Source organism: Drosophila serrata, unplaced genomic scaffold (assembly GCF_035046125.1).
Source record: "Drosophila serrata isolate PLE 108 unplaced genomic scaffold, ASM3504612v1 contig_241, whole genome shotgun sequence".
Classification (NCBI taxonomy): Eukaryota; Metazoa; Arthropoda; class Insecta; order Diptera; family Drosophilidae; genus Drosophila; species Drosophila serrata.
The window spans coordinates 2,209,332-2,236,932 of record NW_028257139.1 but is presented as its reverse complement, the minus strand read 5'-3'; the positions used below and the strand labels follow the sequence as shown (position 1 = coordinate 2,236,932).

At 39.2% G+C, this 27,601-nt stretch overlaps 1 protein-coding gene across 1 annotated transcript in view; it reads left to right on the top strand.

The window, feature by feature from the left end:
• The window catches only part of Nlg3 (Neuroligin 3), a 74,677-nt gene that overhangs the window by 37,493 nt on the left and 9,583 nt on the right, over nt 1-27,601 (top strand). Inside the window, 4 exon segments of the mRNA XM_020958015.2 lie at nt 36-978; nt 7,855-8,018; nt 25,989-26,252; nt 27,240-27,437. Coding sequence (XP_020813674.2) covers nt 302-978; nt 7,855-8,018; nt 25,989-26,252; nt 27,240-27,437 — 1,303 coding nt within the window. The 5' untranslated portion in view covers nt 36-301.

Genomic DNA, 27,601 nt, shown 5'->3' with positions numbered 1-27,601 from the left:
AATTAAAGCAATTGAATTTTGTTCCTTCTTTCCAGAATCCCGTTCACTTTAACTGCCATATATTTTTTTTTGCAAAAGAATAACAAGCAACCTTGATTGATGTTTAAAGGTTAAATAAAAAAAGGACAAATAAACGGGTAAAATTCCTGCCGCAACAAGAGAAAGCGAAAAGCAGGACACGCCACAAACAGCTATCTTGTGGTCAATTATAAAACAAGAGTAAAAAACGCGAAAAAACCCATATAAAACAAGGACACAAGTTATCCGAAAAACAACGTGGCCATTGTGACCAATAATAATAATGGTTATGTTGCTGCACTTGAATCGCCACCTCCCGCCATCAGCAGCAACGCGAACGCGGCGGAAAGTCACGCCCACCAGGACGCACACGTGGCTAGTCCTGGTCGTGGTACTGGTCCTGGCTCTGACTCTCTCCGGATGCACTGCAGCGGGAATTAGCTACAGCAGCAACAGTGGCAACCTGAGCTCATCACAGCGCAGCTCTGGCTCGGGGCCATCGACCAGCAACGGTGGCCTTGTGTTGATCGGATCCAGCAGCGCCACATCCAGTTCCGTGCCCTCATTATCCCTCACTTCATCATCATCGTCATCGGCGGGTGGCTCCACATCCTCATCCACCAGCAGCAGTAGTTCGTCCTCCTCGGGTGCCTCGAGCAGCGGAAGTGGCAGCAGCAGCAGCAGTAGTAGTGGCAATAACCGCAGTGGACGGCCCTCTGGCAGCAACTCCAACTTCAATTCAAACTCGAATCATGATCAATTACCCGCCCAGCTAACGTCGCGGATTATCCACGCACGCAATGGCGCCATATCGGGCGTAATTGTCCAATTAGATGGCCGGCACTTGGATCCGGTTGAGGCGTATCGGGGAATACCCTACGCCTCGCCGCCGGTTGGGAATCTGCGGTTCATGCCGCCCGTCTCGGCAGCCATGTGGTCCAATGTGAAAAAGGCGGACAGGTAAGTCAAGTTACCTTCTAATATTAGGGTATTTTTGCTTGGGATTAAGCGAAATTGTTTCCTAAAACGGTTGGAAAATAACAACAAAATGGCCTTACTTATGTATATTAGATTTAAAAGAAATTGTTGCAAGGAACTTTACCAAAACACTAATAAGAATATATAAAAATCTTATAGAAAGCTAGGGTTTATTCTCAACCAAAATCTTTCCACTTAAAATGACAACCAAAGTGAACAGGAAAAAGTCTCCAGCAAATCCCATCAGGAGTTACACGAACCCTCCTCATCCAAATAATTTATTATATTTACCAAAACAAAATGCTTCGTCCTTTCAAAAAGCGTTAAAGCATCCTGCCTTCAAAAAGGGTTGAATTTGATTTCCACGTTTTGAGTGCATAAAATGATCAAAATGCCATAAGTCAAGGACTGAGCTCTCTCGAGACTGTCCAACAATTGTCACCTCAATTAACTGGCTCATTATTGAGTCAAGTGCGCAGGCGGCGGTCCGAAAATCTCGAGAGTCAACTGAAAATAATGAAAATAATGGAAAGTGCTACAACCCTTTTTGCCCAGTTTGCGCAACAACAATGGACATAATGATAATGGCTTCTGAAAATAACGAATGAAAATGAAAAAAAATGTGGGGAAAATACAAGTCAAAGGTCAACTAAGTCGGCGGCCTTCCGCCTGAAATATCTCGAAAATTAAATATTTACGCTGTCGCCGGCAGCAAACGATGCGACGGGACAGCAGCAACCTGGAAAAGCAACAGCAGCTACACAGCGGCAGCAGCATCTAATTTACAAATGCTCCCAAGTGGCAAATCATTATTCACAAAGATGCCCAGAGATATTCCAGCTTCCCTTGTTTACCATTGTTGTAAAAAAAGGGGAGCGAAATGGGTCTGCACTGGGAGAAAATGATCCCCAAAGCATATCTCTACAAAAATGTATTTAAAATTCAAATATATCTTGTAGGTAATTGTATAAAATTCTTAAAAATTTTAGAAAAATATTTAGCAATGATAAAGTAATAGTTTTCAGAGAAATAAGTTCTTATCTCACAGACCAGACAAATCATTTCACTTAGGGGTCATCATCTTATTAAAAACTGATAGATTATTAATATTTACATGTTCCTTACAATTTAAATATATAATTTCCCTTACAGTCATGAAATCTTTTTCAAAGTTTTCCGCCTCTGTACAGAATTTTCCCCCCTTTTACTTCAAAGTCCCAATGCTGATGTAAAAGGTCCGCGAAATCAGTACAACGCACAACGGGGCCAGGAAAATAAAATATAATTTTTCAAGTTTAACAAAGAAACAGCACCACCTGCGGCCTGCTAGCAGACCGATGATTCTCGCATTCTCGCATTTCCTCCGCCAATTTTTTGGGTAATTCAAGTCGCCAAAGCGGACAGTTGTGTCGTTTTCTGCGGCATCATCTTCACTTTTCCGGCGAGGTGAGCGGCTTTATTTGTCAGGCCGTCCTGTCTCGACAGCGGGGGGTTTGGTCAGTTAAGTTGGTAAGGGAGCCAATAAAACGGCTTGAATAATGTTCAGGAGATTTTTCAGCACGTCAGCGTAATAAAGTTGTCCATGGACAGTAGAGACAATAGGTCATTAGCCTGATTTTGCCCTCCCCGGGAAATGGATACATCTCACGTTGCGAGGTACGAAAAAAATGTAGATTGTTTAGTGGTATTTTGGTTTAAATTTTTGGGTTTTCCAAGCCCAAACCCATTTAGGAGGATGCGTAAATATTTACTTAATGTTGAATCTATTTAACATTTAGCTCCGCACTTTTCACCTGTCAAATTTCAGCCTTTGAACTAAAGTTGATTCTGAATTTTATGCCACAACCAACCTGAACTTTGTGTGCTGCATATTTTTCACCACCGCAAGTTTTCCCGCAACTTTCATCGGGCCTCATTGCAAAAATAATTTCTCCCCACCACAGAGAGAAAAAAAATAGTAAATAAAATAAAGGAAGCTCAGCAGGGGGAAAAAAAAGGAAAAAATTATGTCCACACATATTCCTAGCCCGCCAAAGGCAGCAGCTGTTCATGGCTTTGACAAGCCACGCGTGTCACCACCAAACCACCGAGCACCGACCTTTCCACCTTCCATTTTTTCCCTTCCCCTCCAAGCCCCACCCACGCATTTTCACCCACCCACAAAAGGCGCCATCGTCTTTAATAAAAATGAAATAAATTCTGCCGGCAGCCACTTTGCACTCTTGATGTCGTTGTTGTCGTTGTCGTTGTTCCGCAACTGCACATCGTTGCCTTCCTCTGGTCCTGCCTCTGGCGTAAGGATTATGAAAAACAAGCGGATTAGTGGCCAACCTCTCCTGACCAGGTTCTGCTCGAATCCCCGGTTCTGGCTCATAAACGAAGTGTAAAAATCGCAATAAACTGACGAGTTTTATGCATGACGCCAAAGTTTTTAATAAAGAAGAAAAGTAAAAGCTCGGCGCAAAATAAAAAAACGCTAAGTGGGGAAACTCAAGTTAACGATTTTCCTAATAAAAAAAGCGCATTAATGAATGGAAGGGACCCTGAGACCTTCAGAAATATGCGTGCAGCAGGTTTGAGAGGCATCTTTCGCGCTTCAACAAACGGAAGCTGGCAATACACAGAACGAAAATGTCTTTGGAATAATATTTCTTAGACAATATAGTAAATATTATAAAAAATATAGGAATACAAATTAGTATGAAATTGATACAGAATATATATATTAAAAACCTATATATTATTGATCTTTCCTTTGGAGTTTAAACTTTAAAGTTATCCCTAGTAAATTTTCCTTTCTAGTGTAAAAGGTGCGTGCAGCAGTTGGAGAGGCTCTCGTTTGCCCCAGCAAACAGGAGCTGGGCTCCATCATTAAAAACGTTAATTCCAATTTGTGGCTCAAGAGCAAGTGGTAACCACAAGGCGGTGGGTTAAGGAGGGGCGGGGTGCCTTCTCGAGGACATCAGCCGCATAAATTGCCGACTGACTCGACGCGGCGTGGCGCTACAAACTGTTGCCCGTTTTAAATGAAATTGCGAAAATTCATTTTAAATTGGATTTTATTTAATTTGACTGCGGCAAGAAAGCTTTACGCCCGAAGGAGATTTTTCCAAGGAAGGTGTGAGCCATGAGGTGTGTGTGTTGTCTGTCTGGGTTGCCTGCCAATCTAATTTGGGAATGAAGCTGGGGAAAATGAGGTTGGTGCGAGGAGAGGCGGAGCACAACCTTCTGGCCCGTTGGCCACAGGTAAAATTAATCTATTTTACTTGACGTGGCCGCAATGTCGCGTATAATTTTATGCGATCCGGTGTGCCCTACGCTCGTCACCTGCCATCCCCTCATTGAAGTATACACTGTGAAAAAATGGATGACATAAGGGAAATAATGAAAAATGTACTACTATTGAAATTTCCCCTTAACACACTTCGTTTTCCATATTTCATTATCTAAACTATTAATAATATTTTAAGTTTACTTGAAAATACCTTTGCAATTCATTTCTCTTGATGTATATGCGTGTACTTTTCTGCTTGGCTAAGATTATGCTTTTGTTTGATGTATTTAAGCCGAAAGCGCTAGCGGATCTCTGGCCTGGGCTGCTGTCCTGGCTACCATTTATTTACCACAAAGCGTTGCGCATCCCCTTCCCTTCCCTGCCCCAGCTTCAAAAGTCTCACAGAAGCCACAAGACCGTGACCCTCGGAGATCTGTCTACTCCTGAGGCGCTTTTCCCTGCATGCAGATTAGCCTGGCCTTCCTTCCTTCCACTCAAATGTACACACAAAACTGGAGCGTTTTGGGCCAGCTTTGCTTTATGTTTTGTTTGTGAATACCAAATTGCATGTATATTCCGGAATATGCGAGATGCGAGGTGATGGGAGGACTTTGGCAATGGCTATAACCTTGTTTGCTTTTGACCGCGTGCTCTGGCTACCGAACAGTTTCCGTCTGGTCAGGGTCATTTCATTCCCCAAATTGTTTGCACGCATTTCCCAGATATCTGTTTGTGGCAAATAATCTGCGTTGAAAGCCAACTGTGTTTGAGAGATGCAATCTGATATAAGTTATTAGTTGGAATTCAAATATGTTGAGAACGTTCGAACTGTAGATATTCAAGGAACTAAAGGACACTGGAGTTAAGCTGCTTAAAGGAGTTGCTCTTAAATGTTTACGGTAGGAAAGCATGAAAAAATAAATTATAAGTAGAATTTTCTAGGAAGGAGCATTATTGGAATTCGTACTTGAAACAATTTCAGTTGTCAAAATACGTAAGCATTTTGAGTTTATTTAAATTTAAAGTCATTTGAATGCTATCTGCTTTGTCTACATTTTAGAGATGTGAGAAATTAAAATAAATTGGTAAAGCTAAGAGAAATATTTAACAAAAAACCCTCATTCATTTGTTAATGAAAATAGCTTCGCTATATTACACTGAGTTCCATTCCGAATGGATTTTCCCAACTGCTGGCACATACTATTCCCGTAAAAATAGTAAGGTGCTCTTAAATAGATTGGCCATCAGGGAGACATGATTATTTGCTCCACAGCTGTCTGTGGAATCTACAAGTAATTATCAAGTTTTTAGTGCCTGGCCATTTGCAAATGCGTTATCGATGGCTGACGGGGAAGGAGGAGTGGAAGTAGGACCCGTCCTGACCTTAATTGCGGCACCCCCACTTTATTAGCCCAGCTCGTTCCCCCTGGCTACCTGTGCCACCTGCATAGCATCCATGGCGCCCGAGTCTTATCTGGGAAAGTTCAGCGGTTGCAAAGTGGCATAAACAAGATCGCTTGCCACTTGAGAAGTGCGCCCCATTCGTTTGCCATGGCTAGGGGGGTCCCTTCCCCAGCAGCAACATTAAAAAGGCAAAATGTGGCTTTTATGACCTCGAAAGAGGGGGATAGAGCTTTCGGAGGATTTTGTTACCTGCTCGCACAAGCACTACAACTACGGCAAGTGCCGTAAAAACTTTTCACTTTCATTATTTTTAATATTTCTGCTCATCCAAGCTGGTCCTGATTCCGCAGGGTTCCCAGGTTGACACCATGTCCGTTACATTAAAAAAAAAGGAAAATCTATATATATTTAAGAAGGACATAAGGGAGAAGGACGAAGCCCGAAAATGAAACTTTTATTACCTGCCTTATTGTTTTGCCATAAAATTAATGATTATTATGGCAATCGCATGGCCACCACAAGCGTCCATTAAACTGGCCACTGCGACCCACTGGGGGTCAGTTCCCAGAGTGCCGCGGATTCCCAATTTTCTGCGAGGCGTTTGAAATGCCATAAAAAGCAAAAATTAAATATACTCGCCATGGAAAACAAAAAAGCAGCTCCAGCAGTGGCAGTGGCAACGTCAGCGGCGGTAATAACAAAGATAAAAGGGCAACAGCGAAAAAAAGTTAAGGAAATTAAATAAAATAAATTCTCGTTTCGCAATGTCATTAATGTTAATGCATTTTGGGATGACTGGAAGAGGAAGCTTCATAATGGCCAGGCTGATAGGAGGAGCCTTTCTGCACCCTGAATGGTGCTATTGATTTTCGCTTTATGACAATTTGATGGCCAACAGGAGTTGTGGCTGTTAATGAGTTAAGCCCACAACTTCAAGGGGCTTCCGGCATGTCAACTGTAAATTAGGAAGGACCTCGATGACGGGACCCAGAACCAGACAAGTGACATTTAAGGGTTTTCCCAACACACAAATCGCATCAGGTTTAATTCATTAGTGTGACCTGCTGCAGATATCCTTTCAACCTCTCACAGGGATATTGCCGTAAATCTACCAATCAATTTCGGGGTACAGCATGAAATTTGAACACACAGCATCTCATCTGCGGAATATTTCCCCTAGAAACTATTGGCAGAGGGTGCATCCAATGTGGAGGAAGGCTCTGTGTGTCACCTTCCTCCCCAACTCATAGATCAGATTAAAAACAAATAATAACAATGCCAGCTCAAAGCAGCTGCTAGAACCGAACTGTTTGGCTACCATTGAGCACTGGGAAAATTATTTGACTTGTTTGTGATTTAGCTAAGATCAAGTTTAAAGTCAAACATACATTGGCAATGAGAGTTCAGATGAAATTCAAGTGTTAGCAGATAATTCTAACCTAAATTTATCATTTATTTATTATTCAAATATCTGAATTGCTTGCTTGGGAGCAACCCAAACAGGTTTGTGATATACTGACTGCAATTGCTTACCTCAAACATTATTCTCCAGTGTATCACATCAGTTTCATAAATGAGCGCAAGGCCAACACACAGAGAGAACGCTCTTGGCATTTGCATGGCCTGGTCTGTGGGAATATTGGGGGAAAATCAGTAAATTGCACAAGTGCACACATACAGAGTTATCGAGAGAGAGAGAGAGAAAGAGAGATGTGCCAAGAGGGAAAATCGAACGATAAGAGCCAAATCGAAAACCAATTTACCAGCATTGAAAATAAGCCTTGGCCGAAAAGAGGCAAGAAGGCAAGGAATAGGGGGTCTTTTTCCTCCCCCCGAGAAAACAAATTAAAACGCAAACTTTGCGTTCAAATCAAAAAGTTGTTATGGCCAAAAGACAATCACAAAGTTGACGTTCGGGGCTAAACTCCGCCCCGGAAAAAACCCCCTCGAAGATTACGCAATTCTGGCAAATTAATCTATTTATAACGACATTCGAGGCCGGGCATAAAAATAAGCCTATTTACCGAAAAACTTTTTTTTCTTTCGGTTATTTTCTGGGAAAACCTTTTTTAAACAGAAACAGCCAAAAGAAGCCCTACGCAAAATGCCTTCGAAGGAAAGTTTCGCCCTTGACAAGTTTTGGCACTGAAATCTTTTTCGATTTTTTTTTTTCATTTCAGATTCAGCCCCGTTTGCCCACAAAGACTGCCGGATATCCACAATGAGACGGCGGCCCTGGAGCGGATGCCCAAGGGCAGGCTGGAGTATCTGAAGCGATTGCTGCCGTATCTACAGAATCAATCAGAGGACTGCCTCTATCTAAATATTTATGTGCCCATACAAGGTGAGTGTGCGGGGCGGAGACAGTGACTGGGTTTTTTTTTCTGCTAACGCCAACAACACCAAATAAGTATGCTATAATTTTTGTCTTTTTGTTTTCATTTTTTTTGCACTCTGCTAAAACCAAGAAAAATGACACGACCATGCCGGAGGGAGAGACTGAGTCTTGTTTATTTAGCACTTTGCAAGGCATTTGAATAAATTGGCAGACGCCCTGAAAACCGGGTGCGAGTAACTCGCCTCAATTTTTCTTCCCTCCGTTAATCCCTAAGGCCAATGCCAGAAAAGGGTCAGCCTTGGCAAAGTTTTAAAAATCTCCTTTTTATTTTTGGTTGAATTTTCGCATGGGTTTCGAGTTTCTGTGCCTCTTTTTTTTTTCATTTCCCATGCTAGATGCAAATGGACAAATGCTTGGGCATTTTTCAAATTCCCAAAAAGAAAAAATACGCTAAGCTGGATGGAAGGTCCAAAGTGGCCAAATTTATGCCTAAAAGTATGTCTGGGAAAAAAATCCGAAACAATTTGCCACATTTGTCTGCAGCTGATTTGCTTTTTGAATTTTGAAAGGGGAGACAGAGGAGCCATTAAAGTAGATCTTTAAAAAAACGGATAGTAATAATTTTAGGAAATTTGGTTTTTATTTACTTATCAATTGTATGTTCAATATTTAAGATAGTTCATAATAAAAAAGCTTTGTTTTTATAACTTTGCAGGGTAATATAAGTTAAATCAAAAGCTTGTAATGCTTTAAAGAAGTCATTTCAAAGAATACGAGTTTTTTAAACTTAGTTATGATTGATTTCCAATTTGATCCTATAATTTAATTGCAAACTTCAAGGGTATAATATGTAGCCTTCTGAAGTTAGCTATCTTCGTCTGTAAAATATAGTTTATAAATTAAACGATATTGAAAAATATAGTTTATAAATTAAACGATATTTTACAATCACCATTGTTATGCAACTTTTAAATAATTAATAGGAACATAAATATCTAAGAAATAAGTATCATTTCCCAGTAGCATTTTTCTTGAAACTATTCTTTGCTCTATTTCAAAGTTTTTTGGATAATATTTTAAAGCACTTTAGTTCCTTTATCGATCCATTCAACTATGTGGCTGTCAGTCATTCAGTCAATTCCAGTCGGCCACTGGGAAATGCAACGACAGCAGCGAACTTAAATGTAGACGCCGCCGCCCCCGCCCTCGGGTGGGTAGTAAATTACATTTTAATTAAAACCCAGAGGAACGGTGGCCATCGGGAGTCCGGGGCGCTCAGCACGGCTTAATGGGAGCCATCAGCGGCAGTCATTTCCCGGCTAACTGAGGAAAACTCAGTCAGCTGAGGAAACTCGAAACTTGGGCGCGACGCCACCTGCCAGCCAAGGAGTTGTGGAACTGAAGTGCACTGCGAATCGAAGTAAATTTGATTGTCTATCAGCGCGTTAAGAGCTACATTTAATGTACTCTTCGGTGGCAATGGAGTTTGCCGCCGCAAAGCGACTGCCTTTCAGGCTGTCAGTCAGTTAGACAGTCGTCCATCATTCTGGGAGACAGTTGCCTTGATTTTGCCACTGGTTTTTAATTAACTTGCTGTTTCACAGGGCGTATACTTAATATATTTTCTTTCACCCCCAACAGGGCGTATACGTAATATTCTTACCCTAACAATATGAAAATTAAATAAATCTTTGATGCTTTATCACAACTATAACTATTATAAATGTACTTAACTATAGTTTTCTATTTAAAATGAAATAACTTTTGCTCAAAGCCCATTTGGAATCTGACGCAGTTTCTAAGCATTTTCCAAGAACATTTTCAATGTCCAAGGTCCTTAGCATGAGGAGTGTCCAATTAGATGAGTTTTCCGTTGTTATAACAATGGCACATTTTATTTCTCGGTTTGCTGATAACGAAAATGTCGCCTTGTCTGCTCATGAAAAATGAAGAAAGTAAATACCTATATAAAGATTCGCTCAAGTATGAAGGAATTTACATTTTACCTGCAATTTGTCTTCGACGGCAGATGGCAGGAAAGGTCACAGCCGAGGAAGGCGTGCCAACTTTGCTGAGTTGCAAGAGTTTTCAATTCTTTTTTTCTTTTGATATTTATTTTCCCTGGGAGAAGGAAATTATGATAAATTGTTTGGGCCAGAAACTTGAGACGCCGCCGTAAATTGAATTGGAAATTGTATACGTATTTCGAGTGCAATGCTCATCTTCAAGGGCGGCTAATTGAACGAGCAATTTGTCGGGGACAAGCACCAGTGAAAGGGAAAATTAAATGTCTGGTTTTGATAATTGGATAAGCAATCCCTGAAAACACAGGGAAACTTTTTTCTTCTGCTCAATAGCAGCAGAAGTAGCATCAGCAGCAAAAGCCCAAGGATAAGGACATACTTACAGGAGGGATAACAACCGCAGCCAATCTGTGTCCTTGAGCATCCCGTAATAAATCTTTTAAAACGGGGAAAAAAAGGGAGCAAAAAACACACCGAAGAATATGTAAATTTTTGACAGTTTAACTTAATGAGCTGAGGGCACCGGGCCCGTCCTGGGTTTTCCCAACTGTCAGAAAGGGCACCTAGATGCATAAATCATTATTTATTTGCGTCGGATCTGGTCGAAGTGACTGGCCAAGAAAACCCTAGATAAAATTCAAGGTTTCCTGTATTTTTAACAATCATTTATTAACAGTCATGGGTAAGGTGCATAGCTCTTTTTACCTTTTGATAGATATGACAAGGTATAAATCAAATAAATGGCAGGGTAGCATTTATATCTTTTAATTTTGGAAATATTTCATTTATACATTCCCTGCCGCTATATTTAAGCAATCAAAAATTTCAAACTTAAAGATTCTCTCAGGCCTCAATGACAAAATAATGAAACATTTTTTGACTCTCTTTTTGTGGCCAACACCAGAGGCTCACTCAATGTCCGAATGTGTATGAATATGCTGCTAGAGAAGTGGAAAATATACTTTTATTATCCCTATGAAACACACACGCATACTGGCGCACACAAATAAATCTCTTGTGCCTTTTTTGTAGTCTACTTTTTTGAGCTCCGTTTACGGGATTCGAGGAGCCGGAATTCAGGGATTTGGTCTCTGGTCTCGGACGGATATGCAGCTAGTTTAATCTACTTGGACATGACAATAAAATTTATATCATCTTAACTTGCCTCGCTCTCTTTGGGCTGCTGCTTAGTGAAGTCCTTTCTCGCCTCTGTGGTTTTTATTTTCTCCTTGCCATCGTCCTGTGCCCTGCGTCCTACGTCCTGCGCTTCATTTTGGCCACTTTCTCATCTCATCTCGTCTCATTTTATTTTATTTGCTGCCTTTTTTATGGTATTATTGTTGTTGCTCTGTCCGCTGGCATTTTCTTTTAAGTCCCGAACTTGTTCTCGCTGCGGCAACGCAAAGGAAATGCTCAGAGGGAAAAGTGTATAAAAATAAAAAAATAAACATACAAATGCCACATTAAGCATGATTTGCCGCTTTTCAAGGCAAAAGTCCATTGGGCTTTTTATTCCCACCCCCTCCGAAATCGCTCCGCCCTTCAGTTCTTCCGAACCCTCATCTGGCTTTGCTCGTTCGTGTGTAGATTCCAAGTTTATCAGCTGTTTGAATGTTGGCCATATTTTGTGCTTAACTGACTTTTGTTTGCCCAATGAGAAATGGACCTCCATCCTGTGTTCCGTATCCGTGGCTTGGTGAAAAATTAATGTCATAATTTCTAATCTCCAGTATTTCCATGTGATTAACTTCTTCAAGCCTCACTTAATGGCGCATTACGAGGAGGCTTTGCTGCCCATTGGCCAATTGATATATGTATGCCAATGACTTCCTTGACCTTTTCCCATAAAGTTCGCCCTAAGACCGCCCCACACAAAAGCCCGCGTTCGCAGGGCAATTGCATCTATACTTTTCATAAATCCATGGCAGCATTGTAGTTGAATTCGTAATGAAATTTTTCCTTTGTGTCTATGGTTTCGCTTGAATTCAATAAGCCAATCGAATTTTGCCGAAAAGTTGTTTGATTGCGTGAGCCAGAAAATAAACAAATATTTATCGTGTGCACTGTGTATGCCAGCAAAAGTGGCCTCTTGAAATTGATATGGGCTGAAGTATGAGTATGGGTTTTTTGGGCAATCAATTTCGATCAAAAATGGGTATGTGTCAGGGATTTGGCAAATCAGAGAAGAGTGCAGGAAATAGATTTTTTTAAATTCTGTTAAAGTGTCAGATATTATAAATTGAATACGATTTAAGTAAACTAAATATAGTTTATATATTTACTATGTTATTTATTATTATAATTCCTTTTCTCAGTGCGTCAATTTCGGTTTGACTGTGGCAATGCCATTCCATTATCCCCTAAACCAATCGTATAGGGAAACCCGGACCCATTGAAAATACATTCATTATTAATGAGGTTGGGGGACGGGTTGAATTGATGTGTGCCGAATGGGTGCCGCTTTCGTCTCGCAAAAGGCGCCCCCAAGTCAGACGGTCCGGAAAAGCGGAAGCGGAAATCGAAGCGAGAGCCGCTTGGCGCGTGATCCTGGTCACACACGGAAATGAAGTTTTCTTTTGAGCTCTTTTTTCTCTTGTTTCTTTTGCAATACCGTGCAAGAGTTATGTACAGAAAATGGCTAAATATAGATGCACGTTAGCACTGTTCCTACGTGTACATATTTTTATATAGTAGTCAAATTAACACCAAAAAAAAGAAGGAGAGAGTTCAGCGAAAAAGGAAGGAAAAAACAAGTAAACTTTTTACTTTGTCTGCTCCCCGTAAACTTTTCCTCAGCAGATATTGCAGTTGGATGAGATTGTCGAGGGGAATGTGGCAAAAATTCAGACAGACAGAGACCAGAATGATGTTACTTTTGCTCATTTTCTTTTGCCAGACACAATTGCCAAACGCAACGAGGGAGTAGGAAACGGAAAATTTCGAAATTACATTTATTATTTCCCCTGCTCCTGCATACCATTTAGTGTCACAGTTTTCAAAGTTTTTCATCTGCATTTGCATAGAAGTCTTAAAGCTCTGACTTCAGATGTCAATGTTAGAAATTCTTAAGGAAACGGGACTTTTCAAACTTAAACGTACTAGTTTTTGTGTAAAAAAGTGTGTTCTTATAAATATTTTTATCGCAAATTAAATAAAGAAAAGTTATTGAAATTGAATTTAACATAAACTATTTTTCATTTTTAAATAAATTTAGAAGCCTTAAATCACTTAAGAAAGAAACCATTATCTTCCTAAATGTTTATAATATTCAATTGAACAAATCTAAGATGAAATTTAAAAAAATAATTACCATGCTACAAAAACGTAAGTTTTTAAAGTGAAGATTAATAAACAACAAGAAGAACAAAATAGCTAAAGCAAAACAATGTAAATACATTTTCAGTAATTATAAAACAAAGTGCATTAATTCTTTAATTTGTTAATTACAATTCCCATTTCCTAGAAGATAATTGCAACCTTTTTCTTGGACAAAAACCATCCACTCAATTTTCAATTAGTAATAAGTAACCATCTTTGCATCCATTCAGCCTGCAATCAGGGCTTAAACGAGCTTCCACAAATCGATTTCCATCGGGAGAGGGAATCCCCATCATCCCAGGACATCCCAGGACATATGGCCCCCAACTCATACATACATCAAATCGCTCATTTTGCGTTACTCCAACGCCGAGACAGTCAGACAGACAGACAGTCACTCCTCCGATGGGATTGTGTGTCTGCGTTTTGTGTTGCTGATTGTATTTGCTCCCTGCGATTGCAATTTCCTAGGCTTTGCCAACACAGCCAGTGTGCAGACATCTAGCATCTACAATAACTTTGGAACAACTACCTACGAGTGACGATGGAAGACCATAAATACTGGGCACAAAAAAATGCGGCTGGCTGGCAGGCGGAAAAAAAGGGCGTCGGAAACTTTTGTCAACTTTGTGTTATAAACGAAGCGCTTGACTACATATTGACTTTAACTGAAAGCATTTATGGTGATTGTGTGTGTGTCTGTGTGTTTATGTGAGCCTTTACACTGAAAATAAAACTATAAATTACTTGTTTGTGGAATTTATTTAACCAATTTTAGAGTTATCAAAAGTTATTTATATTTATTTATGTATATGATACAAGGTGTTGAATTCATTTATTTTGTTTGCATTTGTAGAAATTCAATTAAAAATAATTAGTTTTGCTTGGCAAATTTGTTCTCTGTGTATGTTTGTGCGCTGCACATTTGTTGTGTGTATGTGTGTGTTGGTTTTGGGTACGAGGAACGCTATCAATAAATCTACAATATGTATGAAAGGCAAAGTCTCTGCTGATGGCCGCCATTTGTGTTTGCGTTTGTGAGTGTGAGTAAATGTGAGCATGTGTATGTGACATTTTCCCCAGTTTTTCTCTGTCTTTTACTGTTACGAAACAATGTTGGATGGTACTTTTGACATGTTTTCATATTTTCGGGAATATTTTCATACCCAAAAAAATAGTTTTCTGGCACACCATTTTGAATTTTTATCCCAAATTCTGACATTTAGTTTCTTATTAAGTAAAATACCCAACTCAAAGTTTTATGCAATTTATTTTCTTTTAAAATATTCAAACTCCAAACATAACTTCCAATACATTTATAAACTGACCTATTTATACTCTCTATTAACTTTGTAGAGCACTTCAAGTTCGAAGGCTCGGCCCGAAAACCAACCCTTGTTTTTATTTATATTTCGCTTTTCATGCAAATTTAAATATTCAATATTGACACAGAAAATTGCGCTTTTAAAGCGCGCCAGCCTTATTTTTAACTCCGACCGAGACCGGTCTCTGTTGCCACCCAAAAAGCCACCTTGTAAAATATGTATTTTTGTTTTATCAACCCTGGCACAAACACAGACGCACAAACCAACACAAGCACTGGCAAACAGGACCAAAAAAACACACACACACACATGTGGAAGGTCCTTTGGACACTCACAGCAAAGGCATAAAATATGCATCAAAAATTTGTCACATCTCGGTAAAATGGTCGAACAGAATTCACCTTTTCAATGGCCACTTGACCCTCGAAAGTGTTCTCTACGTATAGAAAAAATAAAAATGAAGCTGGAAAACCCAAAGCAAATGGATCCAAGGCATTGAATTTAAATTGCGCATTAAATGTGACCAACAGAATGTGACCGTTCTTAGTGTGTGCGGTCATTTTCCAAGAAATTGATAAGTCAAAGTTCATAATTAGCTCCATGCGCTTCCCCGTTTTTTGGGGTTTCAACTTGACAGTTGACAAGTTCTTCTGGATTTTCCGGAAGGAATTTACAGTGCAAGCTCTGGAAAGTGAACTCTAAATAGATTTGTAGGTAATTGTGTTTTTTGGATAAATAATACAAGCTTAATAGGGATATTTAAAGACACACAAGAACGCCTAAAGAGTAAAGAATATATATGTTAAAGGCCTGCTCCTTGCTGGCTCCTATCTTTATCGACCGATTACCGTAGTTTTCCGGGCGCCGCAAATTGAAATAGAAAATGTGCCAAACTAAAACAAATAGAAACTTGCAAATGGCACAAAAGTCCGTCGAAAGAAAGGCGGAAAAGTAACTTTCATTGCATGGACTTGAAGCATTTCCCCCCAAAGACATTTCCTTCCTGTTTCCCGGGTTTTTTGGTTCCTTGTTTTTTTTTTTCTTTTCTTTTCTTTAGTCCTTTAGTTGTGTTTGTGCACTTAGCGTGTCATAGTCTAATTACAGGGCGTTATACTGACTGCCATTTTGCATGCTAGCAGTGCATTAGACACATGCCCCACCGTGGGGCATGGATTTGTAGCGGCATGTTTACAAACACACAAAAAGCTGCAGGAGCCGCAACGGCCGGATAAATGAACAGTTGACTTATGCACTTTTCGGGTATTGCTTAATATGTGTAACACAAAGGAAAAATTCCTAAGATTTCCTGCCCGCTTTGCATTACGAACTGCACGCAAAACTAATCTGGGTTTTAGTGCAAACAAAATTGCAGTTTGATAGTTTGGCGGGTAATCATGGCAGGGATTTGCATTTTGTGTAGGGGAAAAATTCAATAAAAGTTGGAGTTAGTAAATATGGGGATTTTTTTCTTAGGAACTTTAGAAATTACTTTGAAAACAGAAGATTATATATAAGTAAACGTACGGAGACCGATTTTTATTAGCAAAAATATAATGAAATCTAAAAGGCCGGAACTCAATTTCTAATCTCTCTTTAATTTGATTATAGGTATCAAATATTTCATTATATTTAAGCTCCTATTTTTAAACGTGCTTACCATTGACTTAACCTTTCTCTTAATTAATCTCCTTGATACCTTGTCTGACCTCGTTAACTTTTCTCAAAAGTTGCAAATAGATTTCCTGGGTAAAACCCGCAGCTTGTTCATTTCCAAGAATCAGCTGTAAATAGACCTAATCGATTGGATAATCAGAATCAACTGTCAAATCTAATCTGCAGATTCCACTTCTTGATTCCTGGAAGACACAGATTAAATTGCCTACGAAAATACCATCCACTAGAAGTTCATTCTCTCTTTCTTACATTTCCACGAAGAGTAGAGGATATCACACCACACATTGTCATTTATTACCTTCAGTACACTTGACTGCCTAACTGCCAAACGAGCGAATATAATATTTCATTATAAATTACACACGACTTACGTCAATTTGTTTTTCGGTGGCCAAACAAAAGTGAAGTCTGGCGGGAATGCCGTAAGTAAGCCATAGCACACAACACACACTTACGCACAAACATATGACGGCTCAGTTTATTAGACAGCAAAAACGGAAGTGGCCATAATTTACTAACGAAGCCATAACGGAAAATGGCCAGCACACACACTCACTATATGTGTGTGTGTGTGTGTGTGTGTGTGTGTATGGAAGAAGAACACAAGCGGCTGAATGGCAGCCGTAAAAGTAAATTTATCAATCAAAGAGGCCGGGAAGAGAAAAAAAGCAAGCAAACAGTAAGGGAATAGACACGCTTTCGAATAGTTGTAGCAATAGACATAAATTTGCTACAACATGAGGAGAACTACTTGATGGCCATTAATATTTTGACAATTTTTCGCCATATCTAGCGGATATTGATGATGCCGAAAATGGATGAGTTTTTGCTGCTTATTTGTTTATAGCACATACGTCATGTTAGTTATTGATGAGCTTGCTTGCCATGTGCAGGCCATCAATTATGTGCGGACTTCTCCTCCAAACTCCTTGGTGCTGGCACACAGAAGCTCAGAAAAGTTCACCGGAGTCGTAAAAATGCAGCATAAAAATCGAAGGAAAGCCCCCCAAGAGTAAATAGTTCACATTATGCATACGCCCCGTTGTCCCGTGGCACAATGTATGACACATTTACGATGCAGCACACGAATGCAGAAAAGTAAACGCTTACACGCAGAATAAAATAAAATTGTTCAATCTAAGATGAAGTTTTAGAAAAATTTCAGATTATTCCACTTACTTCAAGGTGTGTATTAATTGTTTAAGCACTTTATAAATGCTTTTAGTCAATGGCAACATTTTTGCGTTAGGAAGAAATATTCTAGTTGTAGGTAGAAATGTTCCCTTTTTCACAGTGCATGGAAAATGTGCACAAAATGTAACTGGAACGCAATTATGTGGCAGCTTTTCCTCGCTTGCCCCCTCCCTTGATCACCATAAATTGCACTGGGTCGTTGGGAAAATGAGAAAAAGGAAAACTGATAAGGTGGCGAAGCACTTGCTTCGATTTCAAAACGACTTGGAACCAATTTCTATTCGCCATTTTTTATTTCGCCCTTTTTCAATACCCTCCCCACCCCCCGTTCATTGCAATTTTCTTAAGCAGTTTTACGCCTGAACGCTGACATAATGTTGTTAACCGATAATACGTTGAAATTGAAAAGGGAATGGAAAAATAAGAGCAAAAGGACCGGAAAAGCGGACCAAGGACCAAGCAAGCACAGCAGGAGCTGCAGTCGAAGTCAGCGGGCAAAGCCACACAAAATCTCTCACGACAAATTGCATATTTCAATTTGCAACAACATTCAGGACCAGGAGAAGGAGCCACAGCGAGGCGCCCCTTCTGGACCAGACACTTTTTTCCACACCCGAACCAACCTTATCTACCGCTAACAGTTCCACACTGAGGGAAAATTCCCTTTAAAACATATAGCATAGTATGTTTAGGGTGTTAATTAATACATTTTTAGAGCTAAGTATAATGTATTATTATTTTTTATAGAGTTTTCAAAGGAAGATTTATCACTTCTTGACTTTAGAGTATAGAACACAATAAACTTTGTTGCAATTAAATATATAAACTTATACAGACATTAGAAAAATAGCGCAAAATGTATGACTTTATGACTGTGATATGCTTATCTTTCCCCTGTGCACTACTTTCATTTCACCCGCAATTCTTCTTTGTGCAAAAGTCAGGTGTCTGCCGCATATTGGTTTCGTTAAAATGCACTCTCACCTGTGCACTCGTATGCAAAATGCAGAGCTCTGGCTGGCTTAAGCCAGAGTTAAGCTGATGCATGGGTTAAGCGGTAGAATGCATTAAGATTAAGTGGCCGGAGTCTGTTTCTGAAACTGATTCTGAATCCTTGCCTGCTCCAGATCCCAACTCGTTTTGCGATCGGGCCTGCGGTTCAATTTATTACGTATACGCCCCGTGTGCGTGTGTGCAAAGTTGGTTTACATTAAACCGGTACATGTACTTAACTAGCTTGCAAATGGCAACCCAAGTGGCTAAAGGTAACAGGTGTTGGAATAAGTGCATCGTTAAAGAAAACCCAAAAGGCAAATGATTCCTGCCCGTAACATTTTCGATGACATTTCGAAAGAAATTGCCATTTACGCTTGGATTTTTTTTGTAATAGGACATTTTTGAGAAGGGGGAAAAATTCAAGAGGATCTCACACAATGCGTTTTGGATGAACGTGTCCGGAGGCATCATAATATTTTACATTTTTATGAAGTGCCAGACGATGCCACAGGGGCAAAGGCAATAAAAATCGTATTTTGTGGGTTATAAAAGTTCAGCAAGAAAGCCTTGCAAAAGAAAAAAATCCAAGCAAAGTTGGCAGCAAAAGCAACATTTTCCATTTGCATTTGACTCGTTTCGGTTCGTCTTCTCGGCGCACTCCCTTTTTTTATTTTTCTTTTAATGATTTATCGGCATTTAAGTGTGGCATGGGCCAAGTGACGCATCGTAAAGTTTTCCACTCTCCGCTGGCTGCTCTGTGCGCCTAATTTAATGCAACAATTTTTCCTTCACACTTGCCTGCCTGTGTTGCCATTCCCGAGTATTTTCCTGTAGCATTTTCTTCTTGGCATTTTTCTCATTCACTTTGGGCTTATCAGCGCGAAGGCAAAGGGCATTTGTGTGCGTATATGCAGAGAGAAAAAAAATGGTGAAACACTGAGAAATGTTCCCATTAAATTTTCTATTTGTATAACATATCGTTGAACAAAATTAATAAGGCTTAACAGAGGAGGATTTAAAACATACCTGGAGAAAGTGAACTTGTTAAGTTGCTTATTTGTAAAACAAGAATTGAGAAAAGTTTGTTAGACTTTGTATTATGAAAATAGTATGAATACAAAGGTAAAATTCATTAATTTATAGATTACACATAAATAATTGTTCCGTGGGGTTTCCTATTCATATTATATCTGTAAAAATGTAATAAATATTTAACCAAAAGTTAAGATACCCCCTGGAAGGTCGTCTACCCTGTTTCATATTATAAATATAACAATACAAATATTTTTTTCTCAGTGTAAAAGTGTCCTCCTTGGTGAGTGTGTTTTGTGTACATGATGTAAATTGAGTTTTGGCGGGCAAAGTACTTTGTAATTTATGGCGTGCAATGTGCGTAAGGAGTCACGTGATAACTTCATACTTTTCCTCTCCCGCCGACGCATTCATATTTCTTTTACGACCCCTTATGGGTGTGGTGTGTGTGTGTGTGTATTTATTTATGAGTGTTTAGCCGCATTTTGCATGACGAAATCATAATTTCATCTCTCGGTTGCTTTTTGACATTTTGCTTTGTTTCCTGCGGTTCCATCTAATATATTCTCCAAGTACGTGCAATATATTAAGTCGGTTGAGTTTATTAACATTATCGGGCCTCCCCGCTAGCTCGAGATTAGATGGCTCATTTAGGAATGAATTGCTAGCTTCTCCTCTATACCATTTTCAATTCGAATTTAAGCCTTAACATTTTCAACTTGCCTTGGAACTAGTTTCGAAAACTTTCTTGCTAGCACAAATTGTGGAAAAGTTGCCTTCGAGCAAACTTTAAGTTTGAATGACTTTTTGCATTCACAAGTACATTTGCCTACTCACTCATGCAATTTGAGACAAATACTAAGTGGAAAATCAAGTTTCCCCAACTGACCGCAGGAACTTTAATTGGTATTTGAACCAATTGACTTTCGGGCAAACATATTTTTTCCGCCTCCGGTTGCCCACACAACATAACCAGAAATCCCCATTTATATCTTGTCTGCTCACTGAATTATTCAATTCACTTTACAACTCGGTGTGGTCCATTTTCGAAAAACCCCCAAAACATGTTTGTGTTAATTCTCCGACATCACTTAAGCCCCCCAAACAGTTTAACTACAGGAGGAGTTATGAAAAATACAGAAAATATCGAAAAATATTTCCAACTAGTTCCCATTCATTTGTTCGCAGCTGAAAAGTTTTCGCCAAATCGAAAAGCATAAAAAAGAGAGAGGAGAGGAAAAAGTAAAACTTAAGCGAATGTAATAAACTACGAAACTAAAAATGCACTCTACACCTGAAAACATGGTGGACAGGGACAGAGGTTCCATTTAGGAGTTGGAAGGAACCAGCAGCCTGGGCCATAAAGTGCAAAATGTCGAAAAAAATAATGATAGAAAACGAAAAACTTACGTGACCGTAACTGTGTCACCTGGATAACTCCGACGGACCGACGAAACATTTTTCCAAACACTGGTCCCAATGAACCTTAAACCGAAGACATACACACGCCTTCCCAGCGACCGAGCAATTTATTAAATCGATAAAAAGCTGAAAATAAAAAGAGAAGCACAAAAAAGGTTAAAGAAAATAAATAAAAGGAAGTCTTTCAATTTTTAAAAGAGAAATAGTTTTAATGAAGTTTGTGCTAGGAAGCCTTATATTTATATCATTTGGTAGCAAAGTGCTTAAGTTTCTTATTAACTAATTAATATATTTATATACAATTTATTAAAGAAGGAGTAACACTATAACCCTTTCTTTTAGAACATAAATAAACCCATTTTCAATTCAAGATTTTTGACCAGAGTTCCTCTGCTTTTCAACATATACTTGAAATGTAACAAAGGGCGACACTAAACTTGAAGCTCAACGAAATGAAATTTTGCTACCAACTGCCATAAAACGAAATGAACTAGATTTTCTATTTTTCGTTCTTTTTTTCTGTAGCAGCATCTTTTATCGAACACAAGTAGCATTGTTTGGCGGGCAGGAAATGAAAGGGTTTTTCTTCTATTTCTTTTTTTTTTTTTTTTGCAGCACAAGGGGAGAAAAGTCTAAGAGTCTGGGGGCTACGACGACAATGCGGCTGCCAGGAGGCCAAGCAAAATGAGTTGAGGATATTGATTTCACCTAGTTTTGGTTGCCTGAAGGCTGTTTTTCCGAACTCGGTTTTTCCACTCTCCTGCTGTTAGTTTGCTACACTCTTTTTTCCCCCTTTTTTTGTTTATTTGGTTTTGTTGCGGGTGTGAAAGTGTGTGCCATAAAACAAGCAATAGAATGTTGTGCGAGCATGCTTGAAAATGAATTTCAATAGCAGCAACTTTATTATCAACAAATTGCTCTACATACTCGAGTGGTTTGTCAACTAAACTTTGGACTTGGAAAAAAAACTTTATGATGTATTCTAAATATTCATGAAAAATATTGTATAAATTCAGCGGGAGCTCCGGTTTTATTGACATTTTAATATCTATTTATATAATTATAATTCGTGGTTCATGTTTATTTAGAAATAATAAATATACACCAAATTATTTTATATAAATCAACAAAGAAATATAATTCCATGCAGACCATTTGTTTTCCCACACTGTGGTTTATATTAATATGCAGTTTAATTGGAATTTAGTATTGCATAATAAAAATATAACAAAAATATTTTTATTTTTAATTATTTCCTCTGGCAAAGAGTGAAATTTTAAACCCACTGCAAGGCACTATATTTTGCATAATTCCATTTTGTTTTGAATAATTTAACTCTCGCCGGAAATCACTCCGAGTAAGTTATACCTAATCCTTTTATCTTGGACTTAATGAGGGAACTCTTTACGAGAGCACTGGCTCAACAGTGTCAATCACTTTAGTTCCAGTTAGACACACTGCCAGAATTTCGTAACATTTTCCAAGGAAAATGTCGGCTATTAGCTGGCAAAGAGGAGGCAGGGGCAAGGCGCACATTTGCCACATGCCACAAATATGATTAAATTTATGCCAGTCAAAATAACACACACAAAACTGTTGACACCGCTCCGAATGACGGCAAAACTCCCAGCGGCAAAGGACGACTCTCCCCAAAAAGTTGACATCCAAGTTGTGATTTGTCGGTTGAAAATAAATGGCTAAAGCTCAGCAGTTGGGCGCAAAAAGCGTGAGCATGTAAATTAAAACATGTTCAACTTATTAACAAGCCCGACGACTGCGGGGCCCCGAAAGGCGCATTAGTTTTCCGACAAACACATATTTGTATGCTCGCTCCTACAAAATATTTACATTTGCTGAAATTATGCGGAGCAAAACTTCTTGCCGAGCAGGCAAGCAAAAACTATTGTACAAGTTTTTTAAGGCAAGACATTTGTGGGCGGGTCCCCCTCACAGCTAAAATTGTGTCTGTCTGGAATTTGAAACAACAGAGAAAATAAATGCGGGAATATAGTATAAGTATAATTTTAATGAGTTTACGTTTATGATATTTCAAGAATTTATAGAGACTAATGTCTAATGACTAGTGACATTAAAGTTGTTAATAAAGTTTGTTTAAGATTCTATTATTAGAAAAAACACAGAAAACATTATGATTTTTTATAGGAGAAAAACTATTGAACTTGTATTCTAGAGTTTTGTTTAAACTTGATGGAAGATAACAGAAAAAAAAAGACAATTTCGCAACAAAAATGTAATGTTTCCCTTATACCTTAATACATTTTTAATAGCATTAACATTAGCATATATATATACATCTTTCAAAAGTGAAAATATATGTTAACTAAGGAAAGCCAAGGTTTCTTTACCTTTGTAGTTTAATTCATATAATCATAGCCAAAAATACATTAATTTCGATTCGGAAAGCTTTGTTTAGTTTTTTTGAAGTTAACAAATCTATATAATGAGTTTAAGGTTTGAAAATGTTCTTAATTTAATGAATTTTTGACAGATTTAATAAAGTTTCCGCTTAATAAAATTTTTTAAATTTTAATAAATACATTTTTGAAGGACAAAAAAAGATCTCAGCCGTTGATACTGATCAATAATATATATGGTTTATAGGGTCAGAAATGCAAATTTCTGACTAAAATTGTCATTATTTTTGTATTAAAATACAAAAAAGTTTATATCTAAATTCCTAATCAATTTTTAAATGTTAAAGGTCTTATATATACGTATATATATACTATATGGTAAGAAAACACATTTAATAAAGCTTTAAAATTCTAGCTAAATCAAAAATATCTCATATCCATGAGATTTTCCTTCAATTAAACCCTCTTTTCCTTTTATTCCTTTTCCTTTTATTTTCAGTGCATTTATATGTATGTAGTGACTTCTTCTTGGGGGCAGTCATAAAAGTTTAATTCCTTTTGCTCTGGCTGTTGTAAGTAGCATCCCCTGGGGGCTGCAACTTGCAGGGAATGTCGCCATTTTTGTTGAAATGACAACAAAAGTTTTCTGGCCGGGGTTTTTGTGCGGGTGTCCGGAAGTTTTTGGAGACAAGTTTTAAATGCTGTTTGCATGTTACGTGGCTTCCCCCCCTTACCAAGCATTTCGTGGGAAAGGGGGAAGGACCTTTCTGGCCTCAAATTACTATAATGACGGGGGGAAAAGGCGAAATATTTTGCGGCCAACTAGGAATTTATAGGTTGTTGCAGTTAAGAAGTTCCATAAGAATTAATATACATATTTTAGGGCAATTATGCCATGTAATTTTCTAAAACTAAACTGCTCTGTTCTCAATTAGCAAATTATTTGCATGGATGGTACTTCCCTCTTGTTACATGGAAAGTTACTAAGCTAAGATAATGTAAATTTAACCAAAATTAAATAGAATATGTTAGCTTATATTTATAGGCAGTGATTTTGTGGTATCTTTAAGCGTATCCACTGAACTATGTTAGAATTTTGACACCATTTTGCGACTTGAAGTCGCGAAGATTTTCCACAGATATTGACATTGGGTTCCATTCGGTGACACGCTAACACACATAGCCCCATTCTTGCTTGGGTTTTTGGCCAGAACTGAATGAATATCTATATCTATATGCGGTGCACATCCCCAACCGCCGCTCCATTCCCACACACACACGTGCCACGAGTCAGTCTTTGTTCGCGCTATTTATAAAAGTCACTGACACAGTAACTTGCTTTCCTCCTTTGGCCTTTATGTGGCGCTCGTTTCGCCACTTCTTCTAACTCTCGCTAACAGAACCATCGCCCCTCCCCGGTTTTCCTTCCCCCCTTCCCATTTTCCAAGCCCTTCTGCGCCCCAACTCTTTTTCCGCTTTGATAAGCAGGTCCTTTTGTTCCAGGAGCGAACTTTCTATGTGGGCAGCAGGCGAGAAACCCGTGCTCATATTGCTTTTGTTGCACTTGTTGTTGTGGCCTTTGTTTGGCTTGAGGGGGTCGGGTGGGTGGCCCCAGCGTCAGCCTGATGTTGACTAGAAGCTCAGATACAAGAAGCGTGTGCCCAGATACATGCGATATGTATCTGCCAAAGATGCAGCTGCACAAGCTTCCCTCCTTCGCTATAGATAAATTTATGTTTGCATTTTCCCAACGATTTTGTGTTCTCCGTTGTGAAGTTAGTTTAGTTTTACTTGGTAAGTTCCCTTAAAGTTAAGACATCACTTTTCTTTCAAAGGGAAAATTTCCACAGAAACGATTTTCAGTATAGTTTAATTGGAATAAAGTAGTCAAGTTCCCTTAAAAAACAAAAAAACCTACTTATCCCTTCCGCAAGTCACCACTTTGCCAACTTAAGCCTTAAATGTGCTTCCTTAAGGACTCACATACATATCAGAGGATTACCAGACACCAGACACTCTAGCAAAAAAGGTATACCATCTCGGCAGGAAGTCAAACCTTTCAATACAAAAATGTCTTAAGCTTCGAAACGTGTCCTTTGCGATTAGGATTCACTAGACTAGGAGAGCCATCGATGACTGTGGGCTTTCGTCAGGGAACGGATGGGGAAAAGAGTTGTTTACGTCTAATTTGCCTATTTTCGAGGCTTTGGTGCTCATTTGTCCCGGAATCGAGTCAATGGAGGAAGCCTGATTTAATGCCCTGTTTACCTATTTCTTTAGACCGCCTTGATTAATGGTTCTGGCCTTTCAGCCAACGGCTTAAAGGGAACTGGAATTCCTGCAGGACTTTCACCGGAAAGACAATCAATTTTTGCATTCCCATTATCCACTTTTCCACCATAATTTTCCTGAATTGAGCAGCTGTCAATTAGCATTTATTGCTCTTCTGTTACACTGAAAGAATGCAGATACATAAGTTAACTGATGGTTATGTTTAACTCGCTTTAATCTTTTAGTTATCCTATGTTTTCTTATTTTGTCACTTAGTTTTACATGGGTTAGTTTAATATTTATATTAAAAATAAATCATATTTTCTCGTTATGTATTTCTTGCAGTTGGTTCGCGTGACTCCTCAGGCAGTTCTTCCTCCTCTTCGTCATCGGGAAGTGGAAGCAGCAGTTCGTCCTCCTCCTCAACGTCCTCATCATCATCGTCTTCATCGTCTGGCAACGGAGGAAGCCCCACCAAGTATCCTGTGCTGGTCTTTGTGCACGGCGAATCGTATGAGTGGAATAGTGGCAATCCCTACGACGGATCCGTGTTGGCCAGCTATGGACAAATATTGGTGGTAACCATAAATTATCGCCTCGGAGTGCTGGGTAAGTGCTCTGCACACTCGCATCCTAATGCTAATTGATATGCCGAGTGCATGACCAAAGGCGACGAGGCGACCAACAAACGAACCGACTGCCGGACAGGCGGGTGAGCGGGACAGCGCAATGAGGCGGACGTGCCGCCAATTCGCCCCTCTTAGCCGCATGTCCTTTGCCCTCAATATGAACCTTTAAGCCAACCTCTTTTGCAACATCAACTGCACTTCCGCCGACAACAACTACGGCAGCTGTAACAACTGCAGCATCGACAAGGCATACATTTATGCCATAATCCAACTAATTTAGTTACAGTGTGATGCATGCATTTTAAAGAACAGGAAACGGAAGTTGCAAAAAAAAATCTATTCAATTCTCCCTCATAGGAACTTAATAATAAGCCCAATGCTTATTCTTATTCTGTTTAATATATATTGAAAGAAATTAGATTCTTTTAATTACTATTAATTAAATAATGTTTTAAATGGTCCTTGAATATTTCCTGGCTTTCCTCTCATTAAATTTTTTCACTGCATATTTTTTTAGAATTTCCATAACCATTTCCTTGGGTTTTATTAAACCCGAATCACTGTGTAGCATTGCCCGAAAAACACTGTGCAAATTCAAATGCGCCGACAAAATTAGTGTGACCCCATTTGGCGCCGACCACTCTTCATGCCGACCCCTTTTTTCTCGTGAAACAACCAAATCCCCTGCTGCCGACGCCTTTGCCTCTACTGCTGTGGCAGAGGAAACGGAAGTGCTGACATCATGATTTGCACGCGTGACTTTGCACATTTTTGCGCGGCAGAAAAGAGTTGCGTTTGACATTTTAAATAGGCAGCGCAGCCAACTGACTGACTGACTGAGTGACTGACCGACTGGCCGCACGACTGGTCGGCGAATCGATTAAATTTCAATTCGCTGGCCAATCGGGCGTGCAACGGGAAAAACTGCTGATTAAGTGTGGCGATCGCTTGCCTTGACTATTTGCAGGCTTCTTGAACGCCAACACGGACCGCTACTCGAAGCTGCCGGCCAATTACGGCCTGATGGACATTATAGCGGCGCTGCACTGGCTCAAGGAGAACATCGAGGCCTTCGGCGGGGATCCGAATAGCATCACATTGGCTGGCCATGGAACCGGGGCGGCCTGTGTGCACTTTCTCATCTCATCGATGGCCGTGCCAGAGGGTGAGTATGTCCAGACAAACGAGAGCCTATGCACTGACATCACAATTCCACATCTCATTGGCCATGAAAACAATAAAATCATTCTTGAATGTGTGAAAAGCCAACACATAATGCATTCTAAATACTTAAAAAAAAAAACTGTCTTTCATAAAATCTGGTGTTAT